Source organism: Mauremys reevesii, linkage group 15 (assembly GCF_016161935.1).
Source record: "Mauremys reevesii isolate NIE-2019 linkage group 15, ASM1616193v1, whole genome shotgun sequence".
Lineage (NCBI taxonomy): Eukaryota > Metazoa > Chordata > Testudines > Geoemydidae > Mauremys > Mauremys reevesii.
Genome location: NC_052637.1, coordinates 11,250,192 through 11,267,518, shown reverse-complemented (window position 1 = coordinate 11,267,518; position 17,327 = coordinate 11,250,192). Strand labels below are relative to the sequence as shown.

Genomic DNA, 17,327 nt, shown 5'->3' with positions numbered 1-17,327 from the left:
ACCTGATGCTGAGCTGGAGGTGGGATTCTGGTAGGCAAAGGTACCAGTGCAAAGTAACAAGGAGATCACAATGAGGTGAGGAGGACAAGTGGAGAAGGCTTTATGCCGGCCCTGCTCAGAGGGGATTCTCAGCACTGTTTTGAAGATCTGAACATATGACACAATTATAAAAGCAAAGCAGTTTAAGCCTAAGAACAAGAGAAAAGAAGTAACAACACCTTCACCAAGGTATGAGTCAGAGCAGGAGAACCTGAGCAGCTGGGCGATTTCACAGAAGAACTGATCCACCATGTTGCCTCAACAAAAGGTTAGTGCAAATATTTTCCCAGTCTGCATAGTAGAAACCTGAATTCCACTAATTCAGGCACTAGCTGCCATTTGGACACAAGCTCCCCTGTTCATTATAGTCTCATAGCGCAGTGGTTGGCAGATGGTGACATACCGGTCGTAAACCATGATGGTGAGAAAAGCAAAGTCAGCCACAGTGACGAAAATGAAGAGAAAAACTTGGGCAATGAATCCAGCATAAGAAAACAACCTGGTGTTCAATAGAGAATTGAGCATGGACTTGGGGACAAGACGGAGATGGATCTGAGGTCTAGTATGGACAACTTCATCAGGAAGAAGTGCATGGGGGTGTGAAGGTGGTGGTCAAGCACTAAAAGGATGATAACAAGGAGATTTCTCACCAGGGCTGCCAGGTAAATCCCTAGAAACACCACAGAATGTAAAATCTGCAGCTCCTGATCCTCAGACAATCCCAGGAGAAGGAACTCGGTCATGGTGGTTCGGTTGGATATTTTCTTTCTCAGTACATCATGGGCTGCCTATGGAAGGAAGGGCAATGGCAATGGTCAGGCTAGAGCACTCCTGCCTCCTCACCTCTGACAATCACACTACTAGTGAGGAGTATTGTCACACCAGTGTAAATCGCCACAGATCCCTGTAACAGGGTGGTCACCCACTCCTGCCCTGAGGGGTTTAAAGACAGCCCTGGGAGAGGGCTGTGGCAGCGGAAAAGCTACTAGGCTGATTGGGGATGCAGCCGCAGCTGAGCCACGCCCTAATCAGACCTCAGCTGGCCCTATATAAGAAGCTGGGAGGCAGGAGCTCAGCAGTCTCTCTCTAGCTGTAGAGGGGGATGGGCCTGGCTGCAGGGAGCAAGAGACGGGGTACCTGAGTGGAGCAGGGGAGAGGCAGAGGATCCAGGGAGCTCCAGCCTGGAAAGCCTCAGGCTGTGGTCTAGCATAAAGCAAATAGGTACTGGGGGTTGCAGAGGGCAGCCCAGGGGTAGGCAAAGGCAAGAGATCCAAACCCAACCTTGCCGGTGATGAGTGGCTGATACTGCAGTCTGCCCCAGGGCACAGGGGCTAGATGGTGACTGGCGGTAGCCTTATACTCAGGCGAGGTGGGGATAGTGGGTGGGGGTTCCCTAGGGAGGGGAGACCATGAAAGAAAGGGGTTACTGCCAAGGGGCAGCACCCCAGATAACAGGGCACTCGGTCTGAGAGGAACACGGGGGCCAAGTGGCAGCAGGACACCGGCCTGCAGAGGGTGCTCTGGAGGCTGGATGAGCTAATTCCCAGAGACAACCAGCAGAAGGTGCCGCAGGGGTGAGTCTGCACTTGCTACAAGTGTGAAGAATGTGGGCACAGGCGGTTTGCCCCGATACACGGGGAAGGCAAGGACTGGGACTATTGCCTGGAGAAACTGAGGAAGGGGACAATGGAACCTGTGTATACTGGGGCTTACTTTGCAGAGGCCCCAGGTGTTAACCCTGGTTGGGGACAGGCGTCAGTGCCCTAGCAGAAGGGGGCTGATGACCCACAGAGACTATGGGAGGTGCAGTGGGCCCTCCATGGACAGTTGGGCCAGCTGGCGGAAGAGCAGGAGGCCCTGGTAAAACTCCTCCAACAGGAGTTTTGGAGGAAACAGGGAGAGTGGTGTGGGAGGCCAAGCGCCAGGGCGTCTGTGGCAGAGCATAGGGCTTGCTATGCCTGAGGCTGGCAAGGACATTTGAGGGTGGACTGTCCCTACTGGGATGGGGGCCAAGAGCCTCACCCAGAACAGGGGAAGGGACAAGTCCCTACAAGAGTCTGCCAGGTGAGGGAACCCAGGCAACTGAGGACATGTTGGGCCTGTGGCTGACAAGGGCACATGCAGTGGGCATGCCCAGGCCTGAGGCGGAGGGTCCAGGTCATCCCCAGTGGGGGAGTGGGGGGAACCCCAGAAGGACCCCAAAGAGTCCAAGGCAACCAAGAGGTGAGGAGCCTGCTGGGACTGCCATACACTGGGCCACATTAGGAGGCACTGCCCCCGCAAGGGAACTGAGGGGCAGCTGAAGGAGGTGCCTGGGGGCCCGGAAGGGGCGAAATTGGACCAGATGGAGGTGGCCAGACAGAAGGATGACCGGCCATTGGGCCACCTGCGAGAGGTGGCGGAGACAGCAGCCGAGACGCAAGGAACCCAGAGAGAGGTCAGGACCAGACCATCGCCAGGCAGGTCTCACACCAAGGGATGGAGACCAAGTGGGCTCAGAAAGAGACTGAGACCCAAGTGGTCCACAATCAGGCCATCAAATGGACCCAGACCCTGAGGGTGGAGGGTCAGGGGGAGGCTGACCTGAGGGTGTGGTTGGAAGCTGCAGAGCAGGTCCGCCGGAAGGCGGAGGCCAACACCTGGGAAATGGCCTGAAACTGGGAGGCATCCTAAAGGAAGCGGGAGGCCCTGGAAGGGCAGCCCTGGAGGGCTAATTTTGGGGAGCCCAGGCCATGAGTCCCCCCTATCCACAGGTTTGGGGATTTTGAGGATGGGTGTGTGTAGTGGGGTGGTCACCTGCTCTGGCCTGGAACGGGTTAAAGCCAGCCCTGGGAGAGGGCTGGGGCTGTGAGAAGCAGCTAGTCTGATGGGGAAGGCAGCCACAGCTGGGGCCACGCCCCCATCAGGTTGCAACTGGCCCTGTAAAAGGTCAGTGAGCCCAGAGCTTAGGAGACTCCCTCTCCAGCTTTTGAGAGGGAAGGACCTAGCTGCCTGGGAGCTGAGCAGGGACCTGAGGTAGGGCAATGCTGGGGGAAAGGCAAAAGGGGCTGGGGAGCTCCAGCCTGGCAACCCCCCAGGCTGCAAGGCCTTGAGTGGGGCCTAAACCAGGTACTGGGGTTGCACAGCGGCAGCCCGGGGCTAGACAGTGGCAGCAGGTCCTACCCACCCCTTGCCAATGATGAGTGGCCATTACAGTCTGCAGTCTGCCCTAGGGAGCGGGGGCTAAATGATGACTAGCAGTAGGCACTGAGGCAAGGTGGGATTAGGGGATCTCTGGGGAGGGGAGACCCAGAGACTGAGGGGATACTGCTGGGGCAAAATCCCCAGATAAAGGGGCACCAGGGTCTGGGAGGGACACAGGGGGCCAGCCAGCGGTGATGACACCTGCCTGAAGAGGGCGCTCTGGAGCTGGAAAGCAAGCCAATTCCCAGACAGCCAGCAGGAAGCGCCACAGGGGTGAGTCCTGAATTGCTACACTCCCTTACTGTAAATAGATGGTGTCTCTTTCCATGATCTGAGGATCTGGTCCAAGATGAGGCTTGATCAAATGCAGTGTAAATATGGAAAAAGTTACAACCCAAACCCGACGGTCTTAGGAATGATGGTCATCCTCAGGGCCGGCTCCAGGCACCAGCTTATCAAGCAGATGCTTGGGGCAGCAACTCCGGAGTGGGGCAGCACTTTCATGTATTCGGCGGCAGTTTGGCCGAGGGTCCCTCACTCCCGCTCGGAGCGAAGTCATCTGGAACACAGCGTGTAGGAAAGAGGGGTTTGGGTTTGTTAAGAACTGGGGAACCTTTTGGGAAAGGAGGAGCCTATGTGGGAGGGATGGTCTCCACCTGGACCAACGCAGAACTAGATTGCTGGCATGTAAAGTTGAAAAGGTTGTAAAGATTTTGGGCCTAAGGGTTCGGGGAAAGCTGATGGGTATGGAGGAGCACACAGTTTGGACAGAGGCATCCCTTACGGGAGGCTCTATTAACGGGGATTCTCTATATCCTAGTAAGGAGGTGAGGATGGAAGTTGATAAAGTAGAGGTAGGAACTAAAGAGAAACATTCAAATGAAAGAGTCTCATTCAATTACATCACATAATGGCAGACAGCTAAAAAGTGACAACTATTTATAAATGCTTGTATACAAATGCTAGAAGTCTAAATACTAAGATCGGTGAACCTGAGTGCCTGGTATTACATGAGGTTATTGATATAATAGGCATCACAGAAACTTGGTGAAATGATAATAAATGGAACACAGTAATACCAGGATACAAAATATGTTGGAATGACAGAGTAGGTCATGCAGGTGGGGGAGTGGCATTATATGTGAAAGAAAGCAGAGTCAAATATAGTAAAAAAATCTTAAATGAATCAAACTGTACCACAGAATATCTATAGATAGAAATTCCATGCTTGAATAATAAAAATATGGCAGTAGGAATATACTACCAATCACCTGACTGTGATGGTGATTGTGAAATGCTCAGAGAGATTAGAGAGGCTATAAAATTATAAAATTCAATAATAATGGGGGATTTCAACTATCCCCATATTGACTGGGTACATGTCACCTCAGGACAGGATGCTGAGATACAGTTTCTAGACACCATGAATAATTGCTTCTTGGAGCAGCTAGTCCTGGAATCCACAAGAGGAGAGGCAATTCTTGATTTAGTCCAAAGTGAAGCACAAGATCTGGTCCAGGAGGTGAGTATAGCTGAACCACTCGGTAATAGTGACCATAATATAATTAAATGTAACATCCTTGGGGTGAGGGGGACAACACCAAAGAAACCCACCACAGTAGTATTTAACTTCAGAAAGGGAAACTACACAAAAATGAGATGTCTGCAAGCTGCATGGGAACTTTTTAAAAACATCATGATAGATGCTCAAATTAAATGTATATCCCACATTTAAAAAACACAGTAAGGGGACCAACAAAGTGCCACCATGACTAAAAAAATAAAATAAAAGAAGTTAGAGGCATAAAGGCATCTTTTAAAAACTGGAAGTTAAATCCTACTGAGGAAATTAGAAAGGAGCATAAACTCTGGCAGGTCAGGTGTAAAAGTTTAATTAGGCAGTCCAAAAAAGAATTTGAAGAGTAACTAGCCAAAGACTCAAAAACTAACAGCAAAACAAATTTTTAAGTACATGCAAAGCAGGAAGCCTGCCAAACAATCAGTGGGGCCACTGAACAATCCAGGTGTTAAATGAGCACTCAAGGAAGATAAGGCCATTGTGGAGAAGCTAAATCAATTCTTTGCCTCTGGCTTCACTGCAGAAGGGGGGTTGAAAGTCCAGACTCCAAGGTTTTATTCCCAGTTTTGGGAGGAGAATCTAATTTAGTGGTCAGAAAAGGAGGACATGGAAGTCAGGACCCCTGGATTATATACTCGGCTCCAGGAGGTAGGTGAGTGGGTGGTTATAAAAGGGACAGGAATCAGGACACCTGGGTTCTAGTCTCATCTTGGCCAGTGACTCAGACAAGTCACTTGGGCCCAGATCTCACAGATACTTAGGTGCTTAATTCCCAGTGGGAGTTATATGCCTTGATACCTTTGAGGATCTGGGCCTTCACCTCTTTCTGTGCCTGTTTCTCCACCCATAAAATGGTAACAATACCTACCTTTGTACTACAGACAAAGGAAAATTCTATGTGAAATACACCAGTTTAAACCTGGAGCAACTCCACTGCAGATAATGGGGGGTTACGTCATTTTAATCGAGAGAGCAGTCTGGGAGGAAACATTGTACGCAAGGGATTTTATTATTTTCCTTTGCAGATTTTGCCAAGATTTCCCACTTTTATATTACCTGCAAATGTCATTGATGTCCTGCATTGCAGATCCCTCCCACAGCTTTTGTTGACTCTGAAGCTGGATATATATTAGGATTGCCAAAGGCATTTAAGGAAATTAGGTGCCTAACCCTATGGGAGTTAGGTGCCTAGCTACTTTTGAAATTTGGCTCTCTATTGCCAGTATCCTTCTGTATTTTCCAGTCCTAGGACTTCAGAATGAGGAAAATCCCAAATGCTATATAAATGTGAATTTTTTAAATTGATATTGCACTATTTGTAAAGGGTTTGGGAATCAAAATGACCCCAAAATTCCAGGGCTAAATTTTTCAAAACAAGGAGCTTAATTTTTTATTCCTACACCCTGATTTAGCCTCCTAAATAAGTGACTTTCAGAAATGCTGAGTAGGGTTATTCAGCACTTTTGAATATCAGCTCCATTTATACCCTACAATCAGGATTTCTGGACAGTTCCTCTAAGAACTCCAGCCTAGCTTTTAAAATTTTGGGCCAAGATTGCATTCTCTAATACAGACTGAAAAATCTTTCTGAGGGATTTCACAGAAAACCACCTCTGTAAAGGTCTGTAGCCACATGATTTGAAGCCTCAAGGGATTAACGTTTCAGCGTCCTGCCTTTTTGATTCAAGGAAATGAGAGACTGACAGGTTTATGCTCTCAGCCAATTGCAAGGCTGCTCTCTTCTCTGTCCCACCTATTACTTCCTCTCATCTTTCTCTTACATCATCACTATGCTTCCTGCACATACCCTGTTCCTGTACTCCCAGACCAGCGTGGTTGGTAAGTTGCAAGATCTTTAGCTCGGTTTGAATCCTTCGCCATCCACCCATGTTTTAGGATTGGAATAAATGTAATTAAACTGTATGTGGTGGAGAAAGTTTTTCCCATGGATTGAATTTGGCCTTAGGGCTGTTGAATTCAGAATCCATAAGCCACCCCTTTACGTAGGGCCAAAGGCAGGGGATTAGTGGGAAAGTGATTTGTTAAAACTGGTGCTGTGTGATCTTCAGCGACACCCCTGAAATCCCCATGGACTTTGCAGTCCCTGGGTGAAACAGACGGCATGATTTGTCCCTGTGTTTTAATAAGTTACTATGTGTCTGCAGTGTTCCTCTTTAGGTCTGCAGGAAGTCACATATGCTGTAGAATTAGTTTCTCTCTCTTACTCCTCTCTTCTCCCTGCCCCTGTATGATTTGGTGACTTGTTTCAGGGCACCCAGGGAGTGTGCTGCAGAGCTCAGAAGCTAAGGCAGGAGTTCTTTACTCCAGTAGATTCCCTCCCAGAGCTGTGAGTAGAGAGCAAAGCTCTGAGATCCATTCCTCATGCCATAGGCAAACCATCATAAATAGCAGCAGATGTTTTATGTACAGATCTGTTTTTAAGAGGAAAAACCACGTGGTGGGTGAGCTGGTGAAGGTTGAACAAAGAATGTCCCTGTTGCGGAGGGAGGCTGGGTTAGCAAGGTGCCTTCTGCTGCATGTTCTAGCAGTCTCTTCAGGGGTGTGGAGTGAGCCGGAAGTGAGTTTGACTTGGTGTTCAAAAATGCTGCTGGTAATGGTGAAATTGCCCACGCTGTGTGTGGCCCATGTGCTGGGGGAGAGCGTGGGAGTTGAAGGTGACTCCAGGCCTCAGTTTTGGTCTGGCTATTCTCCCCGCTTTATAATTGGCGGATGAAACTGCATGCTGCACCACTGAAGTAAATAAATGGAAGCTTAATTACAAGAGAAGGAAGTTGAGCAAGCTCTGCTGGCTTTGAAATGCAGGGTGGAATTCAGAGGCTGTCCTGAGCCCAATCTGACTCCAGTGGTAAAAGTTCCATCTGCTTTGCTGAATCCCACGTGCCATCCAGACCCCCTTTTAAAAAAGCAGTTTCATGATGGGGGTGGGTGAGCTGGGAGTCAAGAATCCTGGGTTCTACCCCCGCCCTGGGAGGGTGGAGGGGTCTAATGGTGGGTGGGCTGGGAGTCAGGATTCCTGAGTATTGGCTCTGACGCTGTCCCCGGGGTGATCTTGAGCAAGCCACTTTGCCCTTGCCCCTCTGTACCTCAGTTTCCTCACCTGTACAATGTGAATAATACTTCGTAGGAAGCATGTGACGCTTGATTCATTCATGATTATAAAACACTCAAATCTTTAGATGGGAGTTCCTAGAAAAAGAGCAAATTATCAAATATTGTTGATTTTTGATCCCTTATTAGCTACTAGTGGTTGGGTACTTCATAACCTGTGAGTGATCCCAGACTGCAACTTTTACCTGATATGTAGCACCTACCATGATAAAGAGAGCCAACAACTTTTATGCAGATTAGAAAGATACCCAAGAGCCCAGTATCTATGAAGCCTCAAAGGATTTCAGATACAGAATGCAAACGCCATAGGCTGCAAGCAGCCGGGCTTTAACAGAAAGCTTCTCTGCCCTGCTCTGGGGGTTGGATCTGGAAGTGAGGCAGTGGGGTAAAGTCTGGAGGCTGATTCAGGGCAGTAATGGGTTCAGTTAAGGACTATTCTAACACAGAAGGTTAGAGCTAGGTAGAATGTGTGGCCTAGCAGGCCTGTCGTCTTGGGGTTAGTGCAGGATTGTTCCCTACAGTCTGCTTTCTATCACTTTGTTCAGTCTAATTTTAAAAATCCCAGAGTAAACCAGGAAGAACTGAGACTGGAAGTGTAAAGCCTTTTGGCTGAGAGGAAGGATGCACCAGCAATTAGGGTGCTAGCCTGGGATTTGAGAGACATGGGCTTAATTTCTAGTCCAACCCCCTGCTCAAAGAAGGACCAATCCCTAAATGGCCCCCTCAAGGATTGAATTTACAACCCTGGGTTTAGCAGGCCAATGCTCAAACCACTGAGCTATCCCTCCCGCCCCTGCATAGTGAAATGTTCAGAAGTGCCTAGGTGCCTAACCCCTACTGATTTCAATCTGCCTCTTTAGGTGCCCACAGACATTTAAAAAACTGGCCCTCTGCCTCAATTCCCCATCTGTAAAATGTGGATAATAGCAATGCCCTACATCACCAGGAAGAAATTGTGAGGTGCTCAGATAGTTGATAATGGGAGCTCTGTTTCTGGTGCTGGGAGGAGGTGGGGCTTACTTATTAGAGAAGGGTGAATTGAGATTGACCTTCATTTGGTTCTATTCATGGCTCTGCCTCTCGCTGTGTGACCTTAGGCAAGTGATTTGCCACTCTGTGCCTTAGTTTCCCCAGCTATACAGTGGGGATGATATTGACTTCCCAGGGTGGATGAGACTTAATATTTGTAAAGCACTTGGGCTGGGATTGTCAGAGGAGCCTAAGGGGATAAGTAAGGTGCCTAATTCCCTTAGACTCCTCTGAAAGCCTTTGTTGGAGATTTTTGGAAGAAAAGAGCTAGAGAAAGACAAATCCTTATTACTGTATTAATTTTAGTGGGTGTAGCTTCTGCATTATTGATGACTTGCTGCTGCTTACTCCTAAAGGTGGGAACATCCTGCTGTGGAGGATTTTAAAATCCCATCTCTACTGTAACTTTTAAAAATCAATTTTCTAACATAGCTATGGCAGGGTTGGATGTAGTCTGGTTGCCATGTTTTGGTCTGTGTATCCTAAAACACTGTTGGTATCTCTTCTTTTTAGGCTGAAAATGGAATTGATGAGCTGGGAGGAAACAGCTGCTTTGGAGAAATGCCACGTTCCAGATATGGGGCTCAGTGAGCTGGTATGAAATTGGCTTCTTACAGAGGAATGGAGAATCCCTGCCCAGTTTCATAACAGCAAAACTGTCAAAATCTAGGGGCAACTATAATGGGTTAGAACAGGGAGGCTAGGAGTTAGGACTCCTGGATTCTATTCCCAACTCTGGGTGAGTGTGGACTATTGGTTAGAGCAAGGGGAATCAAGTCTAGTTATAGAGAAGGGGGACTGGGAGTCAGGACTCCTGGGTTCTATTTAGCTACCTCTCTAAGTGCTTTAGCAAGACCTAAAATTTCCAAACTGGAGAAGCAACAAAGAATCCTGTGGCACCTTATAGACTAACAGACGTTCTGCAGCATGAGCTTTCGTGGGTGAATACCCACTTCTTCAGATGCAAGTGAACTGGAGAGAGGAGTGTAGTAAGAGTGACTTGTGGCTTCACATGTCTTGAGGCCTTCAGATTTTAAGACCTCAATGTCCAGGACTGGTTCATCTCTTCCTCCTGCCACTGCAGATAAATTAATGCTTTCTGTCTGAAGCTGTTCGGTCTTTTGCTTGAGGCCTTAACAAAATTTGAGATCCTGCCTGCTCACTGTGGATGTTAAAAGGGCCGTGTGATCTTTTGTAAGCATCAGGAGGGAGCTTACCCAGTTGTCCGCTAAAATATTCCCCTCCCTTCTCCTGTTGCACTTTGCTCTCGCTGCCTCCCTCCACCCCAGAAGTGACTTCCTTTTACTCCTGCTGTTTTCCCCTCCATGCATAGTGTTATCTCTTTCTGCCTAGATATGCTCCCGTAGAACTGGGCTGTGGTGTGCTAGGAATTAGGTTTAGATGCCTCCAGTGGCAACTCTGATCTCTGGCGTAGCTGCAACAGTAGGGGAGAGGAAGAGGCTGTGTTGGTCACACTCTTATGAATGTTTCTTTGCCTGTTTCAGATTGTGTAGAGGCTGAGGATGAAGACTGACTCCCCACCCCCATGAAATGATCGGGGCTGAAGTGGAAAAATGAAGTACTGTAACTGAATCTTGAAAATGGTCTGTAATGAAACATCTTGGACCTGAGCCCCAAGGACAGTAGGGTAAGGGCCTGAGTAGGGCCTTAAAGAAAAGGGACTGAGTGGTTTTATGGCCTACCTGAGCTGAGATAAAAATAATCAGCTCCTGTGCTTTCAGGGCTTGCTCTGGTCTCTTAGGAAGTAACGAGGGATGTGTTGCTAGAGGCCGGATGCTTGATTTGATGGGCCCATCCACTGTTTTATTAGTTGTATTACACTGTAGCCTAGAGGCCCTAGTGTGCTAGGGTTTGTACAGACGCTTTATTAGAGACCATCCCTGTCCCAAAGATTTTCATTGGCTTTGTCTACTTAGGTTATAAAGAATGGAAAAGAGGAAGTATCAGCATTGCGGATGGGAAACTGAGGTACAGAGAGCTGGAGACTGAAATTTTCAAAGGAGCCCAGTGGAGTTGGGTACCCAAATCCTGAGGTTTAAAAGGATTTGTTTGAGGTCACCCAGGGAGTCTGTGGCAGAGCTGAGAACTGAGCCCAGATGTCCCAGTCCAGAACCGTCACCACACAACTGTCCCTGTGCTTGAGGCACTTTTTAATCCTTCACTTTCCATGGCGAGACCTATGTTCCTATGTCTCAGAGTCCAGAAATATTGGGGATAAGGTCCTCGTTCTTGTGGCACAGTGAGTGCCCCTTGGACAGACACTTAGTATTGGGGGAAGTGCGCTACTGTATGAGACAGCCCATAATTGGATGCATGGGGGCTATCTTGAGGATGGGTGTGGAGGGGAGACCCAGCCTACAAGAAGTTTCTTCTCAGACCCATGAGACCCCTCTTTTTGCCATTGGTGATGTTGCAGCTGGGTTTGAGGGCGTGGGTGGGGTCTGCCACGATGAACTGTATGTTCAGTCGATCTTTCACCTGATCCACCCTGATGCCACATGTGCCCTCAGCAGACCCCACTACACCAAGGAAGGAGAGAAGCATTAACTCCCTGTGTGGCTTCCATTTTGGGCCTGCAGTAAAATCTGGGCATTTCCCATAGTAGATGGGGTCAAGGTTTAAGACCATTATAGCCATCTAGTCTGACTTCCTGCATTGTACGGGGCATAGAACATCACCTAGTAACCCCCACTATGACTCCCTGACTCCTTCCCCTTTCTAAAACTCAGCCGTTCTCCCTGCATGGTCCTTTAAAATAGTTCCCTGCACTAGCTCTCGCCTCACAGCATCCCCAGGTAACTTCACTGTGCCATTCTCTTGTCTGTAACTGCTGTGCCCTTAGCAGCTGCTCATATGGCCATATTGAAAAGTCAGATCTTTGTATGCCAGAAGGAACTGTTAGATTGCCTAGTCTGATCTCCAGTTTAATACTGGCCAGAGAATTCAGTATTCTCTGGCCAGCAAGGAATGGAGCATCCACCGTCCCTTGGGAGTTTGTTCAGTCACCCTCACTGTTAGAAACGTGTGCGTTATTTCTAATTTGAATGTGCCTGGCTTTAACTTCCAGCCATTGGTTCTTGTTCTGCCTTTCTCCACTAGATTAAAGAGACCTATAGGACCCTGTATTTTCTCCCCATGAAGGTACTTGTACGCTGTAATCAGGTCACCTCTCTCAAACTGCCTTTTCTTGATTTAAACTAAACAGATTGAACTTCTTAAGTCTCACTATCAGGCATTTTCTGCAGCCCTTGAATCACTTTTATGGTTCATTTCTGAACCCTCTCCAGTTTTTCAATGACCTTTTTAAAATCTGGACACCAGAACTGGATGTGGTATTCGAGTATCAGACTCACCAGTGCCATATACAGGTGTAAAATCACCTCCCTGCTTCTAGTAGCTACTCCCCTGTTTATGCATGCAGGGATTTTATCTGTCTTTCAGGTGAAGTTGGGAAGCCAGGAAGTCCATGTTGCAACATGAGGAAGTTGGGTAAGGAAGCAGCTAAAATTCTCAAACACTTGAGGTCTCAGACTCGTGGTGGTTTGTGTGTGGGAGGGGCAACCACATTGCCACTTTTAGGACTAGGAGGAGTCTGCTGTGATGAACTGCATGTTCAGTCCGTGTTTCACCTGATTTACCTTGATTACACACATGCCCTGAGCAGACTAATGAAACAAACACCTGTAGCTGAAGTCTGATTTGGGAGGGGAAACTGATGTTCTAATGGTTTCCAATGCAACCATATGTAAAGTCCCAGACAGTGAGGAGAATAAGTAGCAGATCCAGGGGACCTCTTCAGAAACATGGATCTGGTTTCTGTGCAGATGAAGAAGGAACAGAGATACAAGGAAATGAGTTTTCCCTTTAGCTGGTAGCATGCTTTTTTAATAAATAAGGTCATGACCTGGAAATATTCCTCTTTGCTTCTGTAGGGGCAAGAACTCTGAAGACAAGATTGGCTGGTTTCGCTTCTCCCTCCTCACCCTGGATCCCTTATAGGAATCACAGATGTAAGTGCTGCAGGAAGTTCGTATCCATCCAGTTTCTTAGTGTGGTCCCAAATTGGTACCCCCAGCCAATGTCACCATCGAGGAAGGTGTCGGACAAAAAAGGGGTACTAGTGTAGACATCGTTTTCCATCAGTTAACAAATGTCTGGCATAGGGTGCATCATGCATTCCTTATTCAGAACTCATTCAGTGACAAACAGTCTCTGAACTGATCTTCCAAACATTGCCAGGCTGCCTTTCAGTGCCTGAAGTGGCAGGTGCTTTCAGAAAGCCATATCTTTCTGCACATATGAACGGGAAGTCCCTGCTGCAGAACTTTACTGAGGTAACTGCTTAGTAAAGGTTTGCTATTTGGGGAAATTCACGGGTGTTCTTTCTAGGGAGTCCTCTTGCTCTCAGAGCGGTTCATTTAAGGGAGAGTGGCCACGATGACAGTTCCTCTTGCTGCCACGAGCCATGGGCAGTGGGATTTTGTGTCATCGCAGATTAAACTTGGCCTTTCTTCACTCAGGGTGCTCTTGGATGGGTTTGGCTGTCCGTTAGCACCTTCTGAATTTTGCGGGGTCAGACACTCGAAGAGGCAGAAGGGAACTGGACTCTGGGGACAGAAATAGAGTTTAAAAACAACCTGCTCTGTACATATTGCTCTGTAAACTTTAGGCAGTGGGCTATGGTAACCAGATAGTAATTTTTCAATGTGAGCTGAAAGATTGCCTGCAATGAGGCACTAGGAGCTATTCTGGCCTCAGCTGGGAGGAGTTAGCTTCAGTGCACCAACTGGGTTTCCAAGACACAACTGTGTGCTGCATTCTGTATCTGTGAACCTTTATCTTTACAGGGATGATTTGAGATGAGCCTTAAAGGAAAGGAAGATGTATCTTTCTCTCCACCAGCATCAACTGTAAGAGAGAATTTGGGGCCTGAAGATTAAAAGATTTGTCCCATCTCCAATCTGCATTACAAAGACTCTTTGAAGTTATGTCCAGGGAAGGGTATACTAAAAACAGGATAAATAATAAAACTAGATTGAATGGATGTGTAAAAGTTGGGTGTTTTTTGTACAAAAGGGCAGTGGTAGAACTGGGGGAAATGGAGCTTTCTCAACTCTAATCCACTGGTCTGAATTCAGCCCAGGTCAGTAGTGGCTGTAGTTGGGATTTTCACAGGAGATTTAAGGGAGTTAGATGCCATGCTGCTTTAGGCTCCTTTGAAAATCCCATCTTTAATGCATTGCAATTTTCAGTTGCCCTTTCTGTGAAATAAGTTAGGGCTTGATCTCATATCTGAGATACAATATCTGTCCAGGTATTTTTAAAACTCCTAGTCACTAGTATCTATGCACTTGTACAAAACTGAGGATCAGGATGTTAACCAACATTGATCTATTTACTGCTGTGTCCAGAATTACTTTCCATTCTTCCATGAATTGACTCCACCATGTCCACTGTCTGTTTTCTACTACCAACACCATTTAGGTTAGACTGAAATTTTCAGATGCACTCAGGATTTGGACACCCGGTTCCCATTTAAAAAAAAAAATGGGAATTTAACAGGCAAATCCCATAGATTTGAAAATCTTAACCTAAATGCATTTAAACCATGTCTCCCCCACCCTACAGGTGCACACTCGCTCCTCTGACACCAGCTCAGACCTTTATTTTGTGCTTCGAATGTTGGCATCCTCTATCATCCTGTTTTCTCTTCACCCCAAATAAACAGACGTAGATCCTTTTCCATTGACCTGGGGGCCACCACTGCAGTCCTGCTACATCTTGCAGCTGTTGTGTTGAACAGCTGGGAGGCAGTGAGAGAGATGGAGCTGAGAGGCAATGCTATGTGAACCAAATTCAGCAACATGTAGTTTTGAGTTTAGGTAACCAGGGGAGTTCTATTGAAGTCAGGACAAATTTTCAGTGTCACGAGCAGAGATGCCAAGCTGGACCCTCAAAACCAGGGCCATCCCAGAAAACATGAGCCATTTGGTCATCAAGAGTTTGAACTAGCTTTTGGGGGTTCAGCTGAACGTAAGAAACAAGCATTTCCCCAAAATCCTGTATTTAACATTAAACCAGCATGAATCCTAAAAATTGGTAATTCACCAATTTTTATTTTTATTTGTACTCCATATTATGGGAGAATTTGCAATTTTATTCTTTTAATGTGATTGCTTTTTAACTGGGTGAAGGTCTCTGATTACATATGTACAGACAAATACACAAATGCTATGTGATAACTTTTGAACACTGCGTGCAATCATTTCCAACTTTTATAGGAATGTTTGAGGTGGTGAGGGCCAGCAACCTGTTCATTTTGGGGGGAAATGGGAGGAGGGAAAGATTGATACATGGAGCCTTTGCCAGCTGTTTAGCACAGCTGCTGCTTCAAGCAACTCTGCAATTGTCTATAGACTAAAGAACTGGTTGATGGAAGCCATTAACCCCTTCCACCATAACAATACCCCTAGCTCATTTGTGTCCTACCACCAGAATTTAACATTTGACACCCTAAATAGCTTCTCATAGACCAATAATAGGGGAAGTGGGGGCATGCACACAACCCCTGGTATGGGGGGGGGGGGAGGAAGGGGAAGTGGGAGTGTACAGAACCTAGTGGGGCAAATCCAGTTTGGGGGAAGGGGCACACAACTCCTGGCATAGAGGGGTATCAGGTGCAGGGAGAGCCCCTGCAATTGCAGGGGGAGATTGGGGGACCCTGCTATAGAGAGATGGGAGCATACAGACCCCCATGCCAATGTCCCCAATGTTACCATGTGGCGGGGGTTAAGTGGGAATGGGGATGTACCCATTGCTGTTGGCAGGGGGAAAATGGAGGGATGCAGGGAGTCCCTGATGTGTGCAATAAGATCAGCCTACAAAAGCTATGAAATGTAGATGCCACCAAGTTAAATCCAAATTAACAAAATAATCCAAATATAACAGTATTGAACCCTCAAACCAGCTGGTAAGATTTGCAGTTAGCAGTGGGAGTAGTTGAATCCATGGGGAGTTATTTTATGGCATGGTTATTAGGGTGGGGGGCAGGGTGAAACCAGTACAAACAGGGATGTCTTTTAGCACCCTGGGAAATGGAGTCTAAAATCACCAGCTGTCACAAGTTCAAAGCTGGCCCCTTCCAGCAGCAGCAGCATCTCCCATCAGTGTAGGAGGCAGGGTAGAGTCAGTAAAAAGATGGGTTGCTCATGTATTGCCCCTAACATGCAGATGAGCACCATTTTGACATGGCTGTTGTTGGGATCCTAGAGGTGCTGTTTTGATGTGGGTTGAGAGGGCAATGTGGGTGTCATTTTGATGTGGTTTATATGGGGAACCTATGGGGTGCCATTTTGATAGGGGTTGAGAGGTGGGATGTTGGGTGTCTTTTTGACAGTTTTTATTGGAATCTCATTGGTATCATTTTGAGATGGGGTGGAGGTGGCATGTGGGTGGTGGTTTGACTTGGCTTTTTTTGTGGGGGAAGCCTTGGGTACCACTTTGAAAAATGTTGCAGTGCGTACCATTTTTGACATGGCTTTATGGGGAAACTGGATGCCATTTCAATGCAGGTCAGGGAGCGGATGTGTCAGTGCCATTTTCACCTGGATCAGGAATGGGTGCGTGGCTGCCCTGTTGAAATGGGTTGGGCAGCGGGTGGGTGGGTGCCCTGCTGACGTGGCTCGGGCAGGCGGGTGCCCTGATGATGTGGGTCAGGCAGAGGGCGCGTGGGTGCACTGGAGATATGGGTTAGGCAGGGGGTGCATCATGGGTGACCCATTGACGTGGGGCTGGCAGCAGCCGGTGGGGAGGTGCCCTGGTGACGTAGGGGCTGGGCGCTAGCTCAGCAGCGGCACGCGGTTCTGCCTGGGCTTGTCGGCAGGGAAGGCGGCGCTGTGGCCGCTCACTCCGCCACGTCACGGCGCCCTCCCCCCACAGTGGCTGTGCAGAGACGCCGGGGAGGGACTTTCGGACCAAACCATTTCCGCAGAAGGGGACTGCTTGGTGTAAACAAGCTGAGACCCTTTTTGGCGCATTTTGGGATACCAGCCTCTAGTCAACATATTTTGTAGACAACGAATTTTGTCTTTATGCCTCAAGAGCTAGATGGATTTTGCGCCACCTCACCGACTAGCCCTTCCCCCTTTCTCTACAATGGTACGTCCCACGCTCCTTCCTCACCCTCCCATCAAGCAGGGCTTTGGGCAGGGCGGGCGAGCGGCGCGAGACGCTTTGGGACGCTGAAGGGTGAAGCTGTCGCGCGCCGCTGTTGTAGGCGGGTGCGAGCGGGAGGGAGTGGGGGCGGTGCCGGAACGCTCCTCGGCGAGGGGAGGGGGAAGCGGACGGA

General features: G+C 48.0%; 1 protein-coding gene, 1 long non-coding RNA gene and 3 other non-coding genes across 5 annotated transcripts in view; 4 read left to right on the top strand and 1 right to left on the bottom strand.

Annotated features, from left to right (window-relative positions):
• Positions 1-360: 360 nt before the first annotated feature.
• LOC120383662 (olfactory receptor 11G2-like) overlaps positions 361-17,327 on the bottom strand; it is a 43,014-nt gene continuing 26,047 nt past the window's right edge. The window contains exon 3 of the mRNA XM_039501829.1: positions 361-434. Within this exon, the coding sequence (XP_039357763.1) occupies positions 361-434 (74 nt within the window). The remainder of the gene's footprint in view (positions 435-17,327) is intronic.
• On the top strand, positions 6,552-14,024 carry LOC120383762. Its single transcript, XR_005588520.1, has 6 exons — positions 6,552-6,640; positions 9,473-9,554; positions 10,465-10,607; positions 12,422-12,469; positions 12,913-12,990; positions 13,828-14,024. It is a non-coding gene; the product is annotated as an uncharacterized LOC120383762 (long non-coding RNA).
• On the top strand, positions 11,419-11,496 carry LOC120384109. The gene has a single exon (XR_005588644.1). It is a non-coding gene; the product is annotated as a small nucleolar RNA SNORD126 (small nucleolar RNA).
• Positions 12,570-12,647, top strand: LOC120384108. Its single transcript, XR_005588643.1, has one exon. It is a non-coding gene; the product is annotated as a small nucleolar RNA SNORD126 (small nucleolar RNA).
• Positions 13,416-13,563, top strand: LOC120384106. Its single transcript, XR_005588641.1, has one exon. It is a non-coding gene; the product is annotated as a small nucleolar RNA SNORA79 (small nucleolar RNA).